Raw genomic sequence first — 17444 nt, 5'->3', positions numbered from 1 at the left:
ACACTGCAGGCTTTCACCTGATGTAACCCTTTTCAAATTGCAGGTAAATTATGTGCATGGGAAAATGGGCTATTTGCTTGCTAGAATGGGGGTTACACATTGGGATTTAGATTGATATGTTTATTTGTAAATATGTTGGCACAAACTGAAGTGTTATTTAAAAAATATGCAAGTTCAAAAGGATTTGACGTCTAATGCTGACAATGGCAATGATTGATTGGTCAAAAGAACATGTGCAAGAAATTCCATCCATCTCCCATGCCACGTATCGAGTCGCATTCATTACAATATATATATTTTTATATTTATATTACTATAAATAGTTTCCTTATACAGTATATAGATAAGAACATTTGTGAAGAATACACTCGTATTTTCTTTTATTTTCTTAACATTTTGTGTTTCACGTGACCGGAAATATTGTGACGTCAGGTACCCCGTGCGGAAGCGGTCGTCATCATAAACAGCGGTGAGTTGGAGCTTTCTTTAGATGTGTACAAATTCTCGTCGTTTTGTGCTCACGCGCGCATTTTGCCGTGTTTTTATGTAGTTCTGTGTTCTTTTACGCATGCTGGTAAATTTTCCTGCTTAATGTTTGTGTTTTATTCAGAAACTAATCAGTTTTTTTCCTAGACTGAGTCAGTGCATGTCTCGTAAAAATCGGATCTCTGCGACGTTTAATTGTAAAACCCAAGATTTCATTCAACCACTACCACATTTGATTTTCTTTAATTTTGGCAAGTTTGGATGAACATTTTCCATTTTTTTGCCAGAAATCTCATTTCTCAAACATGTCATGGATTAAGGAAGGCGAGTTAAATCTGCTGGAGAGGATATCAGCCAATATTCTCAAGGTATGTTTGAAAATAAATCTGATCGGGCATTACACTAGGCTACTATAAAATGATGCATTGTCAGTCTATTAAAACAGCACAAGTATAGGCAATGAAAAAAAAGTGTACTTAAATGCTGAATGGAATAAAATTTCCCAGTGTTTCTTTTTAAAAATTTATTTTCCTGGTGTTATGATTAAAATATGTATTTTTAAAACTTTTTGGACATTTTTTAGGTAAGGACAGTTAAGTGTGGTTAAAAGCAACATATCTAAATTTAGACTCTCACTCCCAAGTATTGCTTTCAATGATATTTCACAACCAGATTTTTTTTCTCTCCCCTTCCAAGGCAGGACCAATGCCTAAACACGTGGCCTTCATCATGGACGGAAACCGTCGTTTTGCACGTAGGAAGAACATGGCGCGCCAAGAGGGACACATGCAAGGCTTCAACAAGTTGGCAGAGGTAAAAAAAGTCTTTAAATTTACATTGAAATTGTCATCCTGTGAACATCCATTATGTCCTCCTTTAGACACTTCGTTGGTGCAAACACCTGAACATACCTGAAGTAACGGTGTATGCATTCAGCATTGAGAACTTCAAGCGAACTCAGGGTGAAGTGGACGGCCTTATGGAACTGGCCAAGCAGAAATTTGAAAAACTTTTGGAGGAGCGGTAGGTTTCCTGATCTTAATTTTATACCCGTATTAGATTTCTTCAAAGGAAGAGCTAAGTAACATTTTATAAAGTGCGTTTTGATATATTAAAAGCATGTGGGAGGGGTGGAACGATTTGATTAAAGACTGCAGTTCATTAAATGAAACTCTTTATATAAGCGCTTTATTTTGTTGCTGTTGAACAGAGCTTCACTGTATTAAAAGTGGATATTCAGGCAAAAGCTTTGCTCTTATAAAGCAATATCTTTTTGCTCATAATTTCGCATTCTGTTAGAGGAAGAGGAAATACAATAGTTGACAGATAAACTTACAGCATGTGATGGGAACTCCCCCCCCCCCCCCCTCCTTTCATTGGAGACTACTTTCTACTTCCTAAATGGAATACTTCATGTGGTATACAGCAAGACCTTGATTATTGCGGTTATTGTGGACCAGACATAATCGAAAAACTGCAAAATCGGCCCATTAAAAAAAATATATATATTTTTTAATTCTTTCAGTGCTAAGTTTTAGTAGCAAGAGTGGCTTTTGGCTTCAGTGTGGATTTTCACATTTTTATGAACTTTAAAAAATAATATTAATCAAAAATACTCAGAAAAAAAATCAACAATGTAGTGAAGATGTGAAAGTTGAAGAGCGAAATGGCAAGGTATTACATTATTTTCTTTTCCTTTGAATGGCAGGGAGAATCTGGAAAAACACGGCGTTTGCATCCGGGTGTTGGGCGATTTGAACCTGCTGCCGCTAGACCTCCAAAAGATCATTGCCAAAGCAGTGCTCGCCACCCGATCACACAACAAGTATACTAGATTTTAGATATTGCTTTTTGGTTTAGTTTTTGAAAAATATTAATAATAATTTTCCCACAGGTGTTTTTTGAATGTCTGTTTTGCCTACACTTCACGATATGAAATGACCAATGCCGTGCGAGAGATGGCCTGGGGGGTGGAGCAAGGACTGATTGAAGCCAGGTAAAGGTTGGGAAAAGTTGTCATTTTAACATCATTTTTATTTATTACTATTAACATTTTTTCCAGGAGAGGAGGGTGTAGTTGAATTAAAATCATTGTATAAACTAGAGGAAGCTATTGGAATGAGTTATTAGCGTTAATACTAATTTTTAATTTTTGGAGAAAAACATAATTTGGACAATAGTAGTTTGAAAAGTTATTTCCTTTTGTGTTGGTACAATTTACAAGTTATACATAACTAAACTTGTATTTTTATCAGAACAAAGTTGCCAAAAAGTCATAATTTATGGGAAAAATGTACAAGAATAATGCTTGGCAATGTTCATTTAGCTTTAGGGGAATGACATTGCCATTCACAAGAATGATGAAATAATTGCCTCAATCAAATTTTGTTTTTCCAAATAAAGACATATGCAAAGTCTTGCATAGAATACAAAAAAAAAATAGAAAATGTTTATCTTAAAGTATGAAAGTAACAATATTTTTTTTTTCTGGATTAGTGACGTATCCGAGGCGTTGCTGAACGAATGTCTGTACAGCAACAACTCTCCCAATCCCGACCTTCTCATACGGACCTCTGGTGAAGTGCGCCTCAGTGACTTTTTACTCTGGCAGGTAAAGACAACATTTCTTTTTTTCTTTCTTAATTTATCTATCATTAAAAAAAATCTTATCTCTCCCCAAAACAGACATCCCATACATGTTTAGTATTTCAGTCTGTTTTGTGGCCTGATTATTCCTTTTGGAACTTATGTGAAGCCATTCTACAGTATCAAGTCAACCACAAATCCATTCAGGTAAAGCTTTCTAATGGGAAATTCCAGTCTACTTCATCACTAAGACACCTTACCCAATTTTTTTTTTTTTAAATGCGGAAAAGATTAGATGTTGTTGCCATTATTTTGGTCCGCAAACCAAACAGACTTTGACAAATTTGCTCTAAATTGGAAAAACTTGCATTCCAGAATGCACGAGACGTCCATCGAGAACACCAAGCACTGCAGCAGATGGAGGCAGACCGCGCCCGTGCCGCCGAGCACCTGCAGCGCCACGGCAACGGCAAGCCCGCCGACGCCAATCGGCGACAGGAGGCAGTGTTGAGGCACACCGCTCAACGGCAACAGCGAGTGCGCAACTTCCTAGAGGCGCTCACGCAAAAACGGGACTCTTTCTTTACCGACCTGCATGACGGCGTGTCTGCTTGTTAGCGCCTCCGTAAGGACAACCTTTTCCTACAAGGGCTCCTGCTGCTAGGCAACCGCAGTCTGTGGTCATGAAGAGAGGAAGATCCAACCCCCATGGGGCAATAGAGTTACTGGCATATTTATAAATGTAGATTTAAAGAAAAATTATAAATTGAAGAGTTTATGTATCTGGTCAAAATATAGTTAAAATGTGTTTATTGTCTAAACGTGCATGCTGTGATTTGTGGAAGTGATCACTGTGATGTTGTATAACCTATTCAATCCAGTCCAGTTATGTGATGTTGATGACAGAACTACATTTTGACCAGTTTAATCAAAAAAATAAAGGGATTATTGATTGTCAAATCATAAGGATTGTGATTTTTTTCATTCACACTATGTATACTTTTAATATTACTACTGTGACATGATAAAGTGCTTTTAGTGGTAAATATTGGTGTCTTCAAACTTGCTCTTTTTTAATTTTAAAATAGATTGTGTTTTATATAACTCCCTAATCAGCGCAACTCTATATAAAAATAATTGATTTACCATTTAACGCCCTCTAGAGGCGCTAATCTCAATTTACAACGAGACCCTCCAATACTCCCACTTTATTTCTTTGACCAAAAGGGGGCGAAGCCCCGTGACCACGTGACATGGCTTCGTCCAATGACAACCGTCGCCATGTCCAACTGGTTCTAACTGGTTCGGCTCTTATATTTCATGGTATAAACTAGAAAAACATTGCTGTGCGATATACATGCGCCATTTTAAGCAGCGTCCCAGTCTGTACGGCACAGTGACCCAGTTGTGAAGAGGAAAAAAAAAAACCCTTTTCACCCGTCATTTTTTCCAAATTTTTTTGACGGCAATATGGCTAAAGCGAAGGTAAGATGTTTTTTTTACTTTCGTTTTTTTTTGCTTTCCACCTTAGAGGTTGCAGGTGTTTTTATTTTTTGGGGGAGTGAGGGTCAAGTGAGGTTGTCGTCCTTCGTGTGTGGAAACGTCACCGCCATGACAGCCAACGCTGGCGCGCACACTGCAAAAGCCTGCAGTCACTTAAAATATGCACACTATTTTTTATTGTTATTGTTTGCCTTGGTTAAACAAAATAATGATTGTTTTCTAGATAATTTAACCGCGGATAAAAACGTTTTACGTCGTTTATTATAATGTATTTTTAACCCTTAATGGTCCAACTTGTTATTTTCGGCGCCAAATTCCATATAAGTTCGTGCTTTGTTTGTATGGTTTTGCACGGCTGACAGTTGCCTGTCAATCAAATGTATATTTTGAGCGCGAGGACTACAGTGGGGGAAGGGAGTTGATGTGTCGTCTTTTTCTTTTTTTTTCTTTTTTTAAATTTAACCTCAAAAATAGTTTTTATTTCTCTCTTGTTTTTTGCAGCATAAATATTCCGCAGTTTAATTAAAATATATGTAAAGTCGTTGTGTTTTGTATCCTGATGACGTAATGTTGTTGTCGAGCTTCTGGGGTAGCCATTGGGTGATTTGATACGAAACTGATCACTTCCGGAAATGGAGTTGTTTTTAAAAACGACATTTTCCTCGTTTTATTCTAAGCTAAAAATAGTTGGTAATGGTTTGTGTTTTAGCTATATTTGTTTAAAAAGCCATAGTTGTATCTTTGCTGAGGCGGTAATTTCATCAATTTCCTTTCACTGTTCGCTCGTCTCGTCGCGCCTACATGCAAAAAAGGGGGAGGTGGGTGGGACAAAGAGACCTGTCAAGGCGCCAACGCGTTGTCATGGTAACATCTTGCTCTTGCTCCCCCGCCCTTCCTGATTTGAATTCAAATAAGAGCGGGAAGGTCACGTGACAAAGACAAAAACAACACAAGTCCTTAGTGTGTTACATTGACATAAACAATTTGTATTTGTAATTAATGTTGTGGCAATAATATAACATTGGAAATGTTCAGTTGAGCAAAATGTTTTGATAGCTTTTGTTATTTATCATAAGTTAATAATGTTTTTTCTTTTTTTTTCATTATCCAGACAAGTGGAGCGACTGAGGTTTGTTATACTTGCATTGAGTTTTAATTTTTATTTTTTTTATGGATCAGAGTTGTAATGTTGCCTTCTTTCTCTCCACAGAGACGGTTTTCCCGGCGCTTGGCAGCGGTGCGTTGCAGTCATTTATATTAGTAAAATAAATAGTGATTTTTAAATAATCAAAATATTAATGACCTCAATATGCTCACTAAAAATGACTGTTCCTCTCACCTCACAGAAACCCAAACCTCCTCAAGTGGAAACCAAGAAGAAAGCTCCCATAAAGGTACATTTATCTTTACTTAAATACTTAGTATGAGTAACTAAACTTTCTTGTTGTGTAATAGAAAGCGCCTAAAGGAAAGAAGACGAAGGCAGAAAATGGCAACACCAAGGCTGAGGTATTGAGAAAATCACTATGGAAACATTTCCATTTTTTTTTTTAAATAAAAACCTATTTTTCTCCCCCGCAGGAGCCCAAGGCCGCCGCCGCAGAGGCCAAATAAAATAAGCTAATGCCGACGATCTCCCTCTCATGCTCCCTCCCTCTGCCCCTCCTGTGTACTTGGTGATTGTACAGTTTGAAATAAGTATTTTTTACCAAGTTTTATATTACAAATGTCATTTATTAGTATGCCTTGCACTTGATGATGTTTTCACGACGCTCACGTTTATCTATTTTGGAATATTTACACCCGTGCCGTCCGTATCCCGTAGCTTGCCGCCTATCTCCTTTCTGTCTATTTTTTTAGGTCTTTTAAAGTTTGTTTTTCTTTTGGATTTTTTTTTTACATGAGGCAGCTATTAAAAAGTGTTATGAGTCAAAACTTACCATTTTTGGGGAAACACGGTATAGTGTTTGGAAAAAATCAATCTGCCATCTTACCCAAAAAAAACATATCACAGGAATCAAATCACCTAATGAAGAAATTTATTGTTAAGCTATGTTTATGACTCCAATAGTCAATCTAAATGTTACTGAAATAAACATTTCTTAAGAGCATTGTATACCTTCTTTCTCAATCTCACCAACAGAGAGCACTGCAGTACCTTATTTAATGAAGTTGACGTAATTCTTGTTTTGACCACAGGGTGGAGCGTTGCGTTTGTAACAGATAGTTAAAAACTGGGTCAAATATGACAGCGTTCTCTTTTGAAAACCATAAAAGAACAAAATGTAAGACAATTGGCCAGAAATGGTACTGCAACCAGGATTAAAATATTAAAGAGTACAAAATCCCTTCCCCATTGGCTTGGCAGAAAAGTACTTTGAAATAATGAGATATCATAGTAATTTTGGGTTTTAATCAGAAATAAACATCTTAACAAACTACACATTAATATAGCAATAATCCTGTAAACACACAATGTATTATGTACCAAAATTTCAATTAATACAGGCTTCAGTTTTCAAAAAATAATGGTTTTTAATTACACCGGGGTTAAGTTTGTGGATAAAATCTTTTTGTGGTAGGTTAGGTTAACGTAAAAGCACTTGTTAGCATCTCCGATGATTATTTTTATTTGTGGTAGGCGGAACATGCACAAAAGTTAAACAATAAGTACATTTTACATATTGCATATTCCTTTAAACCACTTTGGAACAAGACTTTTACCCTTTATTGTACACTTGAGTGCTCTAATGGTGAAAATCTGAAGTTGTAAACCTATATGTCTGTCTATATTGGTACAATGGGCACCATATGGCCCATAACATGTGGCACACTTGCTTCTGGGATGTACTTCTCATGTTTATTAATATTAATGGCTAACTATTTATTGTGAATCCAACGATAGTATTAAATGCAAAAAAAAACATGCAGGTTATCACCACCCTCTAAATTAGCACCAACGTGATTTTTCCATACAATGTTCCAAAACCTGTCACATTACTCCTTATGTCACTGTATATTGTTTATAGATGACAAGTATGTACAGTATGCAACGTATACTATTGCAAATGTCAGCACCTTTCGGTTTGCACAGCAGTCTATGATAGGACAAAATGTTCCTTACACATACAACACATGGAGAAAAAAAGAAAGTGGACGAGCTCATTTTTTTCAGGCGTAGGGGTGCGCTACACATGTGTTCACGTGCACGTATATGCCGGCTTCTATACTTTTGTGGCCACCTCCCCCTCTTGAACATGTAGAACAAGCCCACCGTGCCTCATAAAGGAAGTACATACCCGTACTTGACTACTGCGTTCAAACATTTTATTGGGTCAGAAGGGTCCCAATAAAAGTGTCAGTCGAGCCCAAGATCAGGTAAGAACTATTGTTTGATTTATAAATAAATGAATGTTACTTATTGGGCAATGTTAGCCTTATTTATGGGTACTATACAGTGATATCATAAAATTGAACTTTGATTAGATGTTTAATGGATACAACTACACTATGTTAGGCAATAAAAGTGAAAAGTATGCGTTTTATTGCTAGTTAATGTGATTTTAGAGTTGCTCTCATTTTATGCCGTTAAAAACTTTAATTTAGAGAATGGATCACATTTTTTTCATTATTTGGATTGACCCCAGGCAAGTATTAATGGTAGTCATCGACTGCATGTTTTTTGATGTTGAATCATTTCTAACTTTAATTCTTTGTGCGCAATTATTTATGTATTCTAGGTTTGTGTAGCTGAATGAAAAGTATATTAACGATCTCACTTATATAGTGTAGCTATATACTTAATCTGTATAAAACTGCAGTTTTCCCCAATAGCTTTGCATGATTTACTCCTAATATTATTTTTCATTACTTTTTCATGTTAATCTTTTTAGTTGTAATAGTCTTTTGAATGTTCAACCGACAGAAGTGCATATTTTGGTACCCTTTTAAATATGTTGCATGTAAACCAACAAAGCCAGTATATCACGTACTCTAAACTAATTAGGAAATCACTAACAATAGGCACACCCACTTAAAGTTTTGCAAAATCCTGAATGTTACTTGGAAGTATCAACTATAAAAACCACTAATTCATTTCCTGCCATTGACTATAGATCTCAATCCATTTGACCTGCAATCACTGCCAGCCATTTCCATTTAAATGACTTCCCTGTTTTTTTTTTCATCAATTATGATTCCAACTCGTAAGTTAAATTATTTAAGATATCTCATTTAACTTTCCCACAATGCAGCAGTATGAATCAGCTGCTTCCTACCATAACTATGGAAACAGACATACAAATGATGCAAAATCGCAGCTTCTGATTGGCCACATCCATTGTATGTTTCGCTGGGGTCTTCCTAATTCAATGTGCAAACCCCCTACACACTACTACAGAGTGAGGAAAAAAAGGGAGGGTGGGGGTCCTAAAAGGGACAGTGAAAAGGCGGTCCTAAGACTGACGAAGGAATTTCATTGGTTGTCGTTGGTAGAGTACATGATGTTCCCTATATATGTTAATGTCCATTTCTGGATGATGCTGATTTAATGTAAATGGTATACAACTGCTACAAGCCTATTTTTTAACTTGGTGCATCATTGCATTATGATTTTTGTCAAATCAGTGTTTTATTTTTTGATAATATACCCTGTCACATGAACCTTCACATAGTAATTTGAGAGTGAAAGACTCCTTTTGTTGAGTACTCCAAAGCAAAAATAGTTCCCAGCTGATTCAGCAGGGCTATTGGCCAATAGCTCATAGCATGAACCACTCCTTTTTATAATAGTAAAGATACAAAATGCTTTTAAGATGTGCAATTGCGGGCATTATAATAGCAGAACTTGCACCACCTTTGGTCTATTTATATTAGTCATATTATTAACTAAAGCCACATTTGTTTAGCAGAACTTGAATTTTTATTGATTTTGAACAAACAGGCATCCGTTTAGTTAACTACTCAAATTGCACTCAATTCTTTCTTGGGGTTTTCTATGAGTAGGAGTTAATTTATGGGCACATTGTTTTAAACACACCCTGTAGTTTTTGTTTGTAACCAGTCATCAACATGAATTGGTAAAATGGAACGTGACAAACGGCGTTCTCCATATTTAAACTTGAATGGCTTTGTTGTTTGTCTTTTTTTAATTTGCCACCTGGGGTGTGTTTATGGGTAACCTTCATTCCTAGAGGTGTTTGCTGGAAGCTTTTTTTAACCAACAGAATTGTGCAACAAGTAAATGGTGCACGTGTGTTCAAAAGCAAAATGGGTGGAGAACCTTTTGGGACCATTTACAGCTAATTAAAACCTGTTAATAAGGGACGTAAATATTAAAACCGCATGTGCTCATAATGTTTGTTTTTGGTTAAAAACAAGTTTAATGAAGATATTTGGTTAAAAAAATAATGCAGATTTTTGGTTGAAAAAAAATGTAATGCAGATTTTTGGTTGAAAAAAAAATGTAATGCAGATTTTTGGTTGAAAAAAAAATGTAATGCAGATTTTTGGTTGAAAAAAAATGTAATGCAGATTTTTGGTTGAAGAAAAATGTAATGCAGATTTTTGGTTGAAGAAAAATGTAATGCAGATTTTTGGTTGAAGAAAAATGTAATGCAGATTTTTGGTTGAAGAAAAATGTAATGCAGATTTTTGGTTGAAGAAAAATGTAATGCAGATTTTTGGTTGAAAAAAAATGTAATGCAGATTTTTGGTTGAAAAAAAATGTAATGCAGATTTTTGGTTGAAAAAAAATGTAATGCAGATTTTTGGTTGAAAAAAAATGTAATGCAGATTTTTGGTTGGAAAAAAAATGTAATGCAGATTTTTGGTTGGAAAAAAAATGTAATGGCGATTTTTGGTTGAAAAAAATTTAATGCAGAAAAAACTGATGAAAATATACCCCAAAAAAACACAAAATTTCATCCCATTGAAGGAAGTGTTGCTAGTCTAGGATTTAGTGGCTTTCAATGACAGAATTTGTCTGGTCAAACATCTTCAAAATAGTAACTGGAATTGTGCTAATTCTTTCAAAATAACTTCCGTTTTCCGAGTTTCGTCGCCTAGTCCTTAAGGTCTATGCGTGTCATCCCCGTCCGAAAAGGCACGCATCAAAAACCGTTGCGTAATCCAACTCTCGGACAAGCACGTGCTCAGTCAAGAACGCATTGTTCCTCATTTTTGTGTCTTTGATGGCTAACGAGCTAATAACATAGTACAGTTTATTTTGTGGGGGGAGTCTGGGCCAGGGTGGGGTAATGTTTTGGTAGTGCCACTCAGTGAAAGTAATGCTTTCTGACAGTCTCGGTGTTCCTGCGAAAAGTGGGCGTGTTCTCCACAGCCCAACCTCGCAATTCTGGTTGGACGAAAGCCTCGCTTTTTTTAAAGGCGGAGGCAAAAAGTACCTCGTTTTTGCTCACTCTTTGGCTTCGTAGGGCATAGGGTGTCATCGTCTTGGAAATCTGGAGAATTCCTAAGAACTGAAATAGTTCCGTAGAGTTGAGGAATTTCTAGACTGCTGGAAGGACTTGGATTTCAAGCTTTGGCTGTCCTGAAAGGACCTCGCCTCTTGATTTGTAGATTTTTTTAGGAACCTTTTGGACCTATTAATAGAACTTGTCAAGTCCAATAATCAGGAATTGCTGTGCAAATTGCAAACAGGTCGGCATTTTAGTCTTCTGGATCCTTCAAAATATTCCCTAATGGTCTTTTTGTATGTTTATATTCAGATATTTAGCCGATCTTGTGACAATAGATGACTTGGAAAATATATTTTAAGGACTGCTACCCCTTAAATTAACTCCTACTGTAATTTGAATGCAAAATTTTGCAAGATAAACGTTAAAATCAAACTCTGTCCTACCAAATGCATCAATCCAGATAATGAACAGATCAAAACTTGACATGTCAATCGGTTCGATTCCATGCTAAGGCCTCAGGGTAGAGTTGTTCCTTCCTCCTACCATGGGGTCATCTGGTTCTCGTTTACAAGCGACATGTTATCCAGACCTCCGTTCATGAAGTTGACTGAAATATTTTCACGCTTCCAGATTCTCGACTACCCCCAACCCCGCCTCACTTCACCCGTAGACATGATCATCAGGCTGGGAAGACTGACACCGGGATATTTCCGCCTCCTCCAGGTAGGAATCTTTTAGCGGATTTCCGAATTTGCATCTCTCGCGCTTCCGTTCTCCTGAAACGCTAATTCAAACTGACGTCGGCCATTGTGATCGCTTCCCATGTTTCTTTTTGTACCCATCAGAGTCGCCTAGTCGCGACCCGGACGCTTTTGTTCCTAGTTTTTGTTCAGTTATTTACACTAATTGGTAAAACTAAAGGTCAACAGACGTTACATAAGGTTTTTTTGGGGCGATATTGTTAATGGGGACTTTTTGTTATTGAAAGCGAAGGCTTGATGACGCAGTTATTAAAGGGGAAAATGGCGACCTTACTTTAGAGCTGACGACTGTTGAAGACAATAATTCGGACTGTAAACAAGTCAGATAGAAATTATTTAGGTTTGTCGTTTTAAAGTCAAATGGATATTTTCTATATCTTGGAATGGCTAAATTGGGTATAATTTTCTATATTTAGACTGATTCAGCTGCATGCAACTCTTAAGACAGGTTTCTTTCTCCATGGATTGGTCCAAACAACTGGTAATTGTCGAGGGTGATTTAAAATTGCAATGTAAACAAGCCAGATAGAAATTATTGACATTCGTCTTTAAATCAAATGGACATTTTCCCTATCCTGGAAGAGCTAAATTGTGAATAATTTAATTCAGTTGCATGCAACTCTTAAGCCAGATTTCTCCATGGACTGGTCCAAACAACTAGTTATTGTCCAGGGTGATAAAAATCGGACTATAAACAAGTTGGATAGAAATTATTGAGATTTGACTTCAAGTCAAACGGATATTTTCCCCATCTTGGAACGGCTAAATAGTGAATAATGTTCAATATTTAAACTAATGCAGTTGCATGCAACTCTTAAGCCAGTTTCTCCATTGACTGGTCCAAACAACTGGTTATTCCTTGTAGTAGTTTGCGAAATACAAGACTCACATTTTTGTAGAAAGTTTAGCTTTTCAAACTTAGAAAAGCCTTTAAATTGTTCTGGACAAGTGCAGACAAGCACATGATATGATGACAAGATGGGAGGCTCATACTTATTTACCTGCAATTTTCTATGGTAGGACATTCCAGAAGTTAGTAGTATAGGAGTTCCAGTTTGTGAGAGTCTCACGATTGTTGAACTGTTTGGCATGGTACAGTTACATTTTTTATTTATTGTCTTTATTTTTTAATATCTCTGATCCAGAGGCAAGTGGCTGGTGAAGTCCAGACACAGCCGCAGGACCGAGCTGTAAACCAGATCGCAATGATGCTGGCCATCATGGGTCTCAGTTTATCCTACTACAGCGCCAAGCAAATGACAGAAAAGGTGCAAGCTCACCCGGCACCTTGAACCCGAGATGGATGGATGGATGGGAAGGAAGGAAGTCATGAAACTGGAGCCATGTTGGTGGTGGTCTCTTGGCTGTCTATCTGTTTGCAGAATATAAATAATGAGGGAGGGGTAGGCTGTATCTGGCCTTAAGTGGAATGTTCCAGTTGGATCCAAGTTGTAATGGTTCATGTTGGCAGTTTTAAATTAAGGTTGGAGAAGGAGTAGGGGGGCATTTTTTATACTTGAATTTTCAATGTTGGTTGCCATGTTGAAATTCTTGGGAATATTTTGCACATTCATGAGGAAACTGTTAAACACTGGCCCCTTTTTAACAAGTCTTTTTAGGGGGGGTCTTATTGCAAAGTCACACTTGGCATTTAATCAATGATGTGTCGTGTACCGAGTGCATGTGTGGACTTTTAACTAGTTTTATTTGTTTTTTTTTTAAACATGTATGGGAAAATGTGTCACTTTATTTTTTAATGATTTAATAAAGCTGTGAATCTTTTTTCAGAGAATGGCTTGTTGTACTTTTTCTAACATTTTGATAAAATCAGACTGGTTAACTACTATATAATCTGAATTTAATGATCTTGTAACTATAGGTTTTCACATTTAGTAGTTTAGAGTTGTATTTTTTATTTATGCAAATTCAGATTCCAACTAAAAATGCATTAAAATCAGATAAAACTTGTTAGTATGTTTTTGAAGTGCAAAAGTAGCCTTTAATGGCAAAAAAAGTCAATTGGTGGAGCACTTTTGGTAAAATTTTAAATTCAAACATTTCCTGTAATGACCAATCAAACGTCAGAAACAACCAAAAACTCACATTTTTAGCAGCCAAAAATCTTGCCAAAAAACATCTCCTCTCCAACAATATTATTTAGCAACCATAATAGACTATTTTTTATGCAGATAAACCACTATCTAAAAACATGGATATCAATTGTTCTGAGCCCAAATTCCATAATGAATTAAAGAGATGAATTAATTATTTAAACAAAAAGGCATTACAGCCAGCAAATTAGGGGCTTTGTGCCCATTTTGGCGTGGTATCGTTCCCTCTCATTAATGATTGGCATCTTTGCACGTAGCCCTTTATAATTTTCTATATCTGCGCATGCCCACTTCCTCTCCATCACAACATGTCCTCAGACCTCGCATACCGCCGCGTGCTTTTCTCAGTCCATCCGCCTCCCTCCCAACTGATGCTGCTTGCTTAGCAGCCATTGGTTAAGCCTTGACGCATCCTCCAATCAACATGGTCGCGAAGTGTGGAGACAAAGAAACAAGGATGCGCTTATTGGTGTGGAAAACCGATGTGAGTGAGCGCCTTATCACGTTGGGTGACATGTGTTAGAACATTCAAATAATCATATTTCAGCGCCATTAGCAGTCTAATCCATATAAATTGGATGTCTATCTATGTCAATGGTGGCCATTTAGTTCTTGTTTACTTGCTGTTTATGTGTTTTTTTTAGTGTTTTTTTGTGCTGTATTTAATGTAGTGATGTCGCCACATCGCCTGGTCATGCACCCGCGTGTTGCATAACGTGCGTGCTGAGGATGCTGTTGCGCTCAAACTGGAGGGACAACGTGCAGACTGTAGGGAACAAAAGGTCTCTGTTAACAGACACCGCAGACCCCCACTACGACAACAAAGTGATTACTCAAAAAAGGCCCCTTTAGAAAATGGCTAAAAATGCTATCATTGGAATGCAGTTACCTGTCATGTATTTGTTCTTGTATGGGATTGGAATGTCAAATGTGAATGATATCCAAATTTAGGTGAAGGGATTTTTTAAAATTTGAAGCACTGTACTTTTTGGGGACCTATGAAATTGAACATTTTTAAATTTTGAATATTTTTGTTGAGATTGTGCGCTTCTGTCTTTTGTTTGGCGTGTATAATATTCAGATTTTATCATTTATTTGACCCATTGCAGGACTCCAACCTTAAAATGATAATTTTTTAAAGCACTTTGCTGACTTATTATATTATATTATATCTTCTCACCAAAATAGGACACATTGTTCTGCATCCAAACCACACAATTTCTTGTATGTATATTTTCTTGTGTTTTTTTTACCTTTGCTTTTAATTTAAATCAAATTCCATTTGAACACATTTAAAGTCAAAGTTCTGCATTCTTTCATTGTTATTTGCCTTTTTTTGGCAAGATCAAAATGTTATGCTGATTTTTATTTATTACTCACTATGACTGTCGTTTTTTTTCCCAATCAGGATTACTGAAAAGCTGCTTAACTCTTACTGGATAAACTCCACGATCCCCCCGCCATCCCCCCATGGCGACATCATTTTACAAGATGATGTCATCACCTCACAGCAAGATTCTGGAAAGTCATTTTTTTGACAAAACGTAAGCATATTCTTATTTACATGACTTTTTCCAATAATAAACACACCCTGTACATACCACATTCCGCTCTAAGCTAAAGGCTAAACATTCAATTGTGGATAGGAAATGAATTTTTCCACGCCAATGGATGTTACCATGCAGGAGATAATATAAACATTCCAACTATGCATGGTTAAAACAACTTTCTCATGCTGTGAATTTTTTTGGGAAACAAGGGTGTGTGCTTTCTCATAACTATTGACTGTTAATAGCGGCTGGCGACCAATCCAGGGTCTGCTTTTTATTAAAAAATAAGTGGAATAAAATGAAGGATCATCTTGAAAGATAATGTTGGATTACTTAGCAGGTGTTGCTGATCCGTCGCCCCTGAGGTCATCTTGTTATATTTAATAAACATGGAGTTCATGACAGATGTATGCATGCCACTCATGTTTAAAGTTTAACATGTACACACTAGGTAGGGGCGGAGCTTAAGGGGAGGTCATAGGGGTATAGCTAAAATAATCAAACAGCAGAAAAACTGACTAATTTATAGTTTTTTAAATATTTTTTTTAAAGATTTTTTTAGGGGTGGAGGTTAGGGGGGTTATGGGGGTATAGCTAAAAAAATCGACCAGAAAAAAATCGGAATAATTTATAGTTTTTTGTTTTTTTTTTTAAAGAATTTTGCAAAAATGGTTCAAAAACTCTCTCGTCAGAATGTAGTGGGAAGCTTCCATTTTTTTTATTAGGATTAAAATATAAATAAAAATGGACTTATGTTTGGTGCAGAAAAGATTGACATTTATTATACATTATTTTTTTGATGATGTCGTCGGGAAAATTTAGTTTATTCAAAAAAATGATGTTTTCAAAATTTCTAGTTCATAATTTCAACAAAATTTACACATGAAGAGTCATTTTAAATATTCTTTCTTCCTCCAGGCCATTTGCAAACTGGTTCAAACCAGGTTTTCTGTTGGTCCCGGCAGGTAACCGTCCCAAAAAAAAAAAAAATTCCTTCATAAGAACACAAACTTCTGAGAAAACAAACCAAAAACTGAAGTAAAAAAAACTTCCTAAAAGCACCAAACTTGCTTTCTATATGTACATAAAATTCCGCATTCATACTACCGTCTTAAACACCCTCATTCATAAAAAATGAAGAAAAAATATTGACTGAATGCATAGAGGCGCCTGCCTGCAGGCTTTCATAAATCGCTCCATTATTTACAAGACATGTACATCATTTTATTTGATTCTCCACAAGCTGTAACTCAATGTGAAACCCAGTCGTAAAACAAACTTGTTACATTTTATGATCATAATGCATTGAGTTGGATGTTATATAACATGAGTCTTGCTCCTTTGTTTTTTTTTATTTTTACAAGCCCCTTCAGGCACATGCGTGTTACACAGTTATTTCCAAATTCTTATGCAACCTCCAATTTCCTTTAAAAAACAAAACAAATAAAAATACCTAACTCATTTTGTTGTTTTTTACAAGCACTGCAACTTGTTAAAATGTCAACAACTTATCAAATAACAACTAGGGTGGGACACGTAAAGTTTATTTCAGTTTCTGGCTCAGCAGGCAGATGCCATGTGGAATCATTTTTATTAATAGAGCGACACACGCACTGGTGGTGATCCTAAAAACACATTTAATGTTTAATGGTGAGGTGAGTTTAAGTTGATTTTCAAGTTTAAAATCAATGAGAGTGAATGTGCATTTTTTGTGGGTTTGAGTACCGTATTTTCACGACTATAAGGCGCACTTAAAAGTCTTACATTTTTTCCAAAATAGACAGTGCGCCTTATAATCCAGTGCGCCTTATATATGAAAAAAGCAGAAAACGAAAAAATGAAAAACCACTACTGTCGGATATTAAAAAAACACAAACGCCTGAACTGAAACAATCCTGTTAAATATGCAGATGCCATCTTAGTTTACAACATCTTCCATCATATAGCTCCTCCCCCACTGCAAGATTTTATACAAAAAAATCCAAAACATCAACAATGGCTGGCTCTAGAGGTGACTGTGAAGGAGTG

The 17444-nt window shown here is 36.3% G+C and overlaps 1 protein-coding gene and 2 long non-coding RNA genes across 4 annotated transcripts; all 3 read left to right on the top strand.

The window, feature by feature from the left end:
• Nucleotides 1–378: 378 nt before the first annotated feature.
• Nucleotides 379–4024, top strand: dhdds (dehydrodolichyl diphosphate synthase). 2 transcript variants are annotated; one of them, XM_077720774.1, is made up of 9 exons: nucleotides 379–469; nucleotides 774–854; nucleotides 1183–1299; nucleotides 1367–1509; nucleotides 2195–2311; nucleotides 2381–2482; nucleotides 2983–3097; nucleotides 3172–3279; nucleotides 3448–4024. In XM_077720774.1, exons 2-9 carry the CDS (start codon nucleotides 792–794, stop codon nucleotides 3688–3690), a joined length of 1008 nt encoding a protein of 335 aa, XP_077576900.1. In that variant the 5' UTR covers nucleotides 379–469; nucleotides 774–791; the 3' UTR covers nucleotides 3691–4024. The 2 variants fall into 2 exon arrangements, with proteins under 2 accessions (XP_077576900.1, XP_077576901.1); XM_077720775.1 differs by lacking the exon at nucleotides 379–469 and adding an exon at nucleotides 476–683.
• A 1641-nt stretch (nucleotides 4025–5665) lies between these two features.
• On the top strand, nucleotides 5666–6686 carry LOC144199253 (uncharacterized). Its single transcript, XR_013326874.1, has 5 exons — nucleotides 5666–5704; nucleotides 5786–5812; nucleotides 5922–5969; nucleotides 6031–6084; nucleotides 6157–6686. It is a non-coding gene; the product is annotated as an uncharacterized LOC144199253 (long non-coding RNA).
• A 1118-nt stretch (nucleotides 6687–7804) lies between these two features.
• On the top strand, nucleotides 7805–13540 carry LOC144199927 (uncharacterized). Its single transcript, XR_013327009.1, has 3 exons — nucleotides 7805–7953; nucleotides 11625–11717; nucleotides 12901–13540. It is a non-coding gene; the product is annotated as an uncharacterized LOC144199927 (long non-coding RNA).
• The last annotated feature ends 3904 nt before the right edge of the window (nucleotides 13541–17444 follow it).

The sequence above is a fragment of the Stigmatopora nigra genome, chromosome 7, assembly GCF_051989575.1.
Source record: "Stigmatopora nigra isolate UIUO_SnigA chromosome 7, RoL_Snig_1.1, whole genome shotgun sequence".
Classification (NCBI taxonomy): Eukaryota; Metazoa; Chordata; class Actinopteri; order Syngnathiformes; family Syngnathidae; genus Stigmatopora; species Stigmatopora nigra.
Note: the sequence above shows the minus strand (reverse complement) of the source record. Positions and strands in the feature narration are given on the sequence as shown.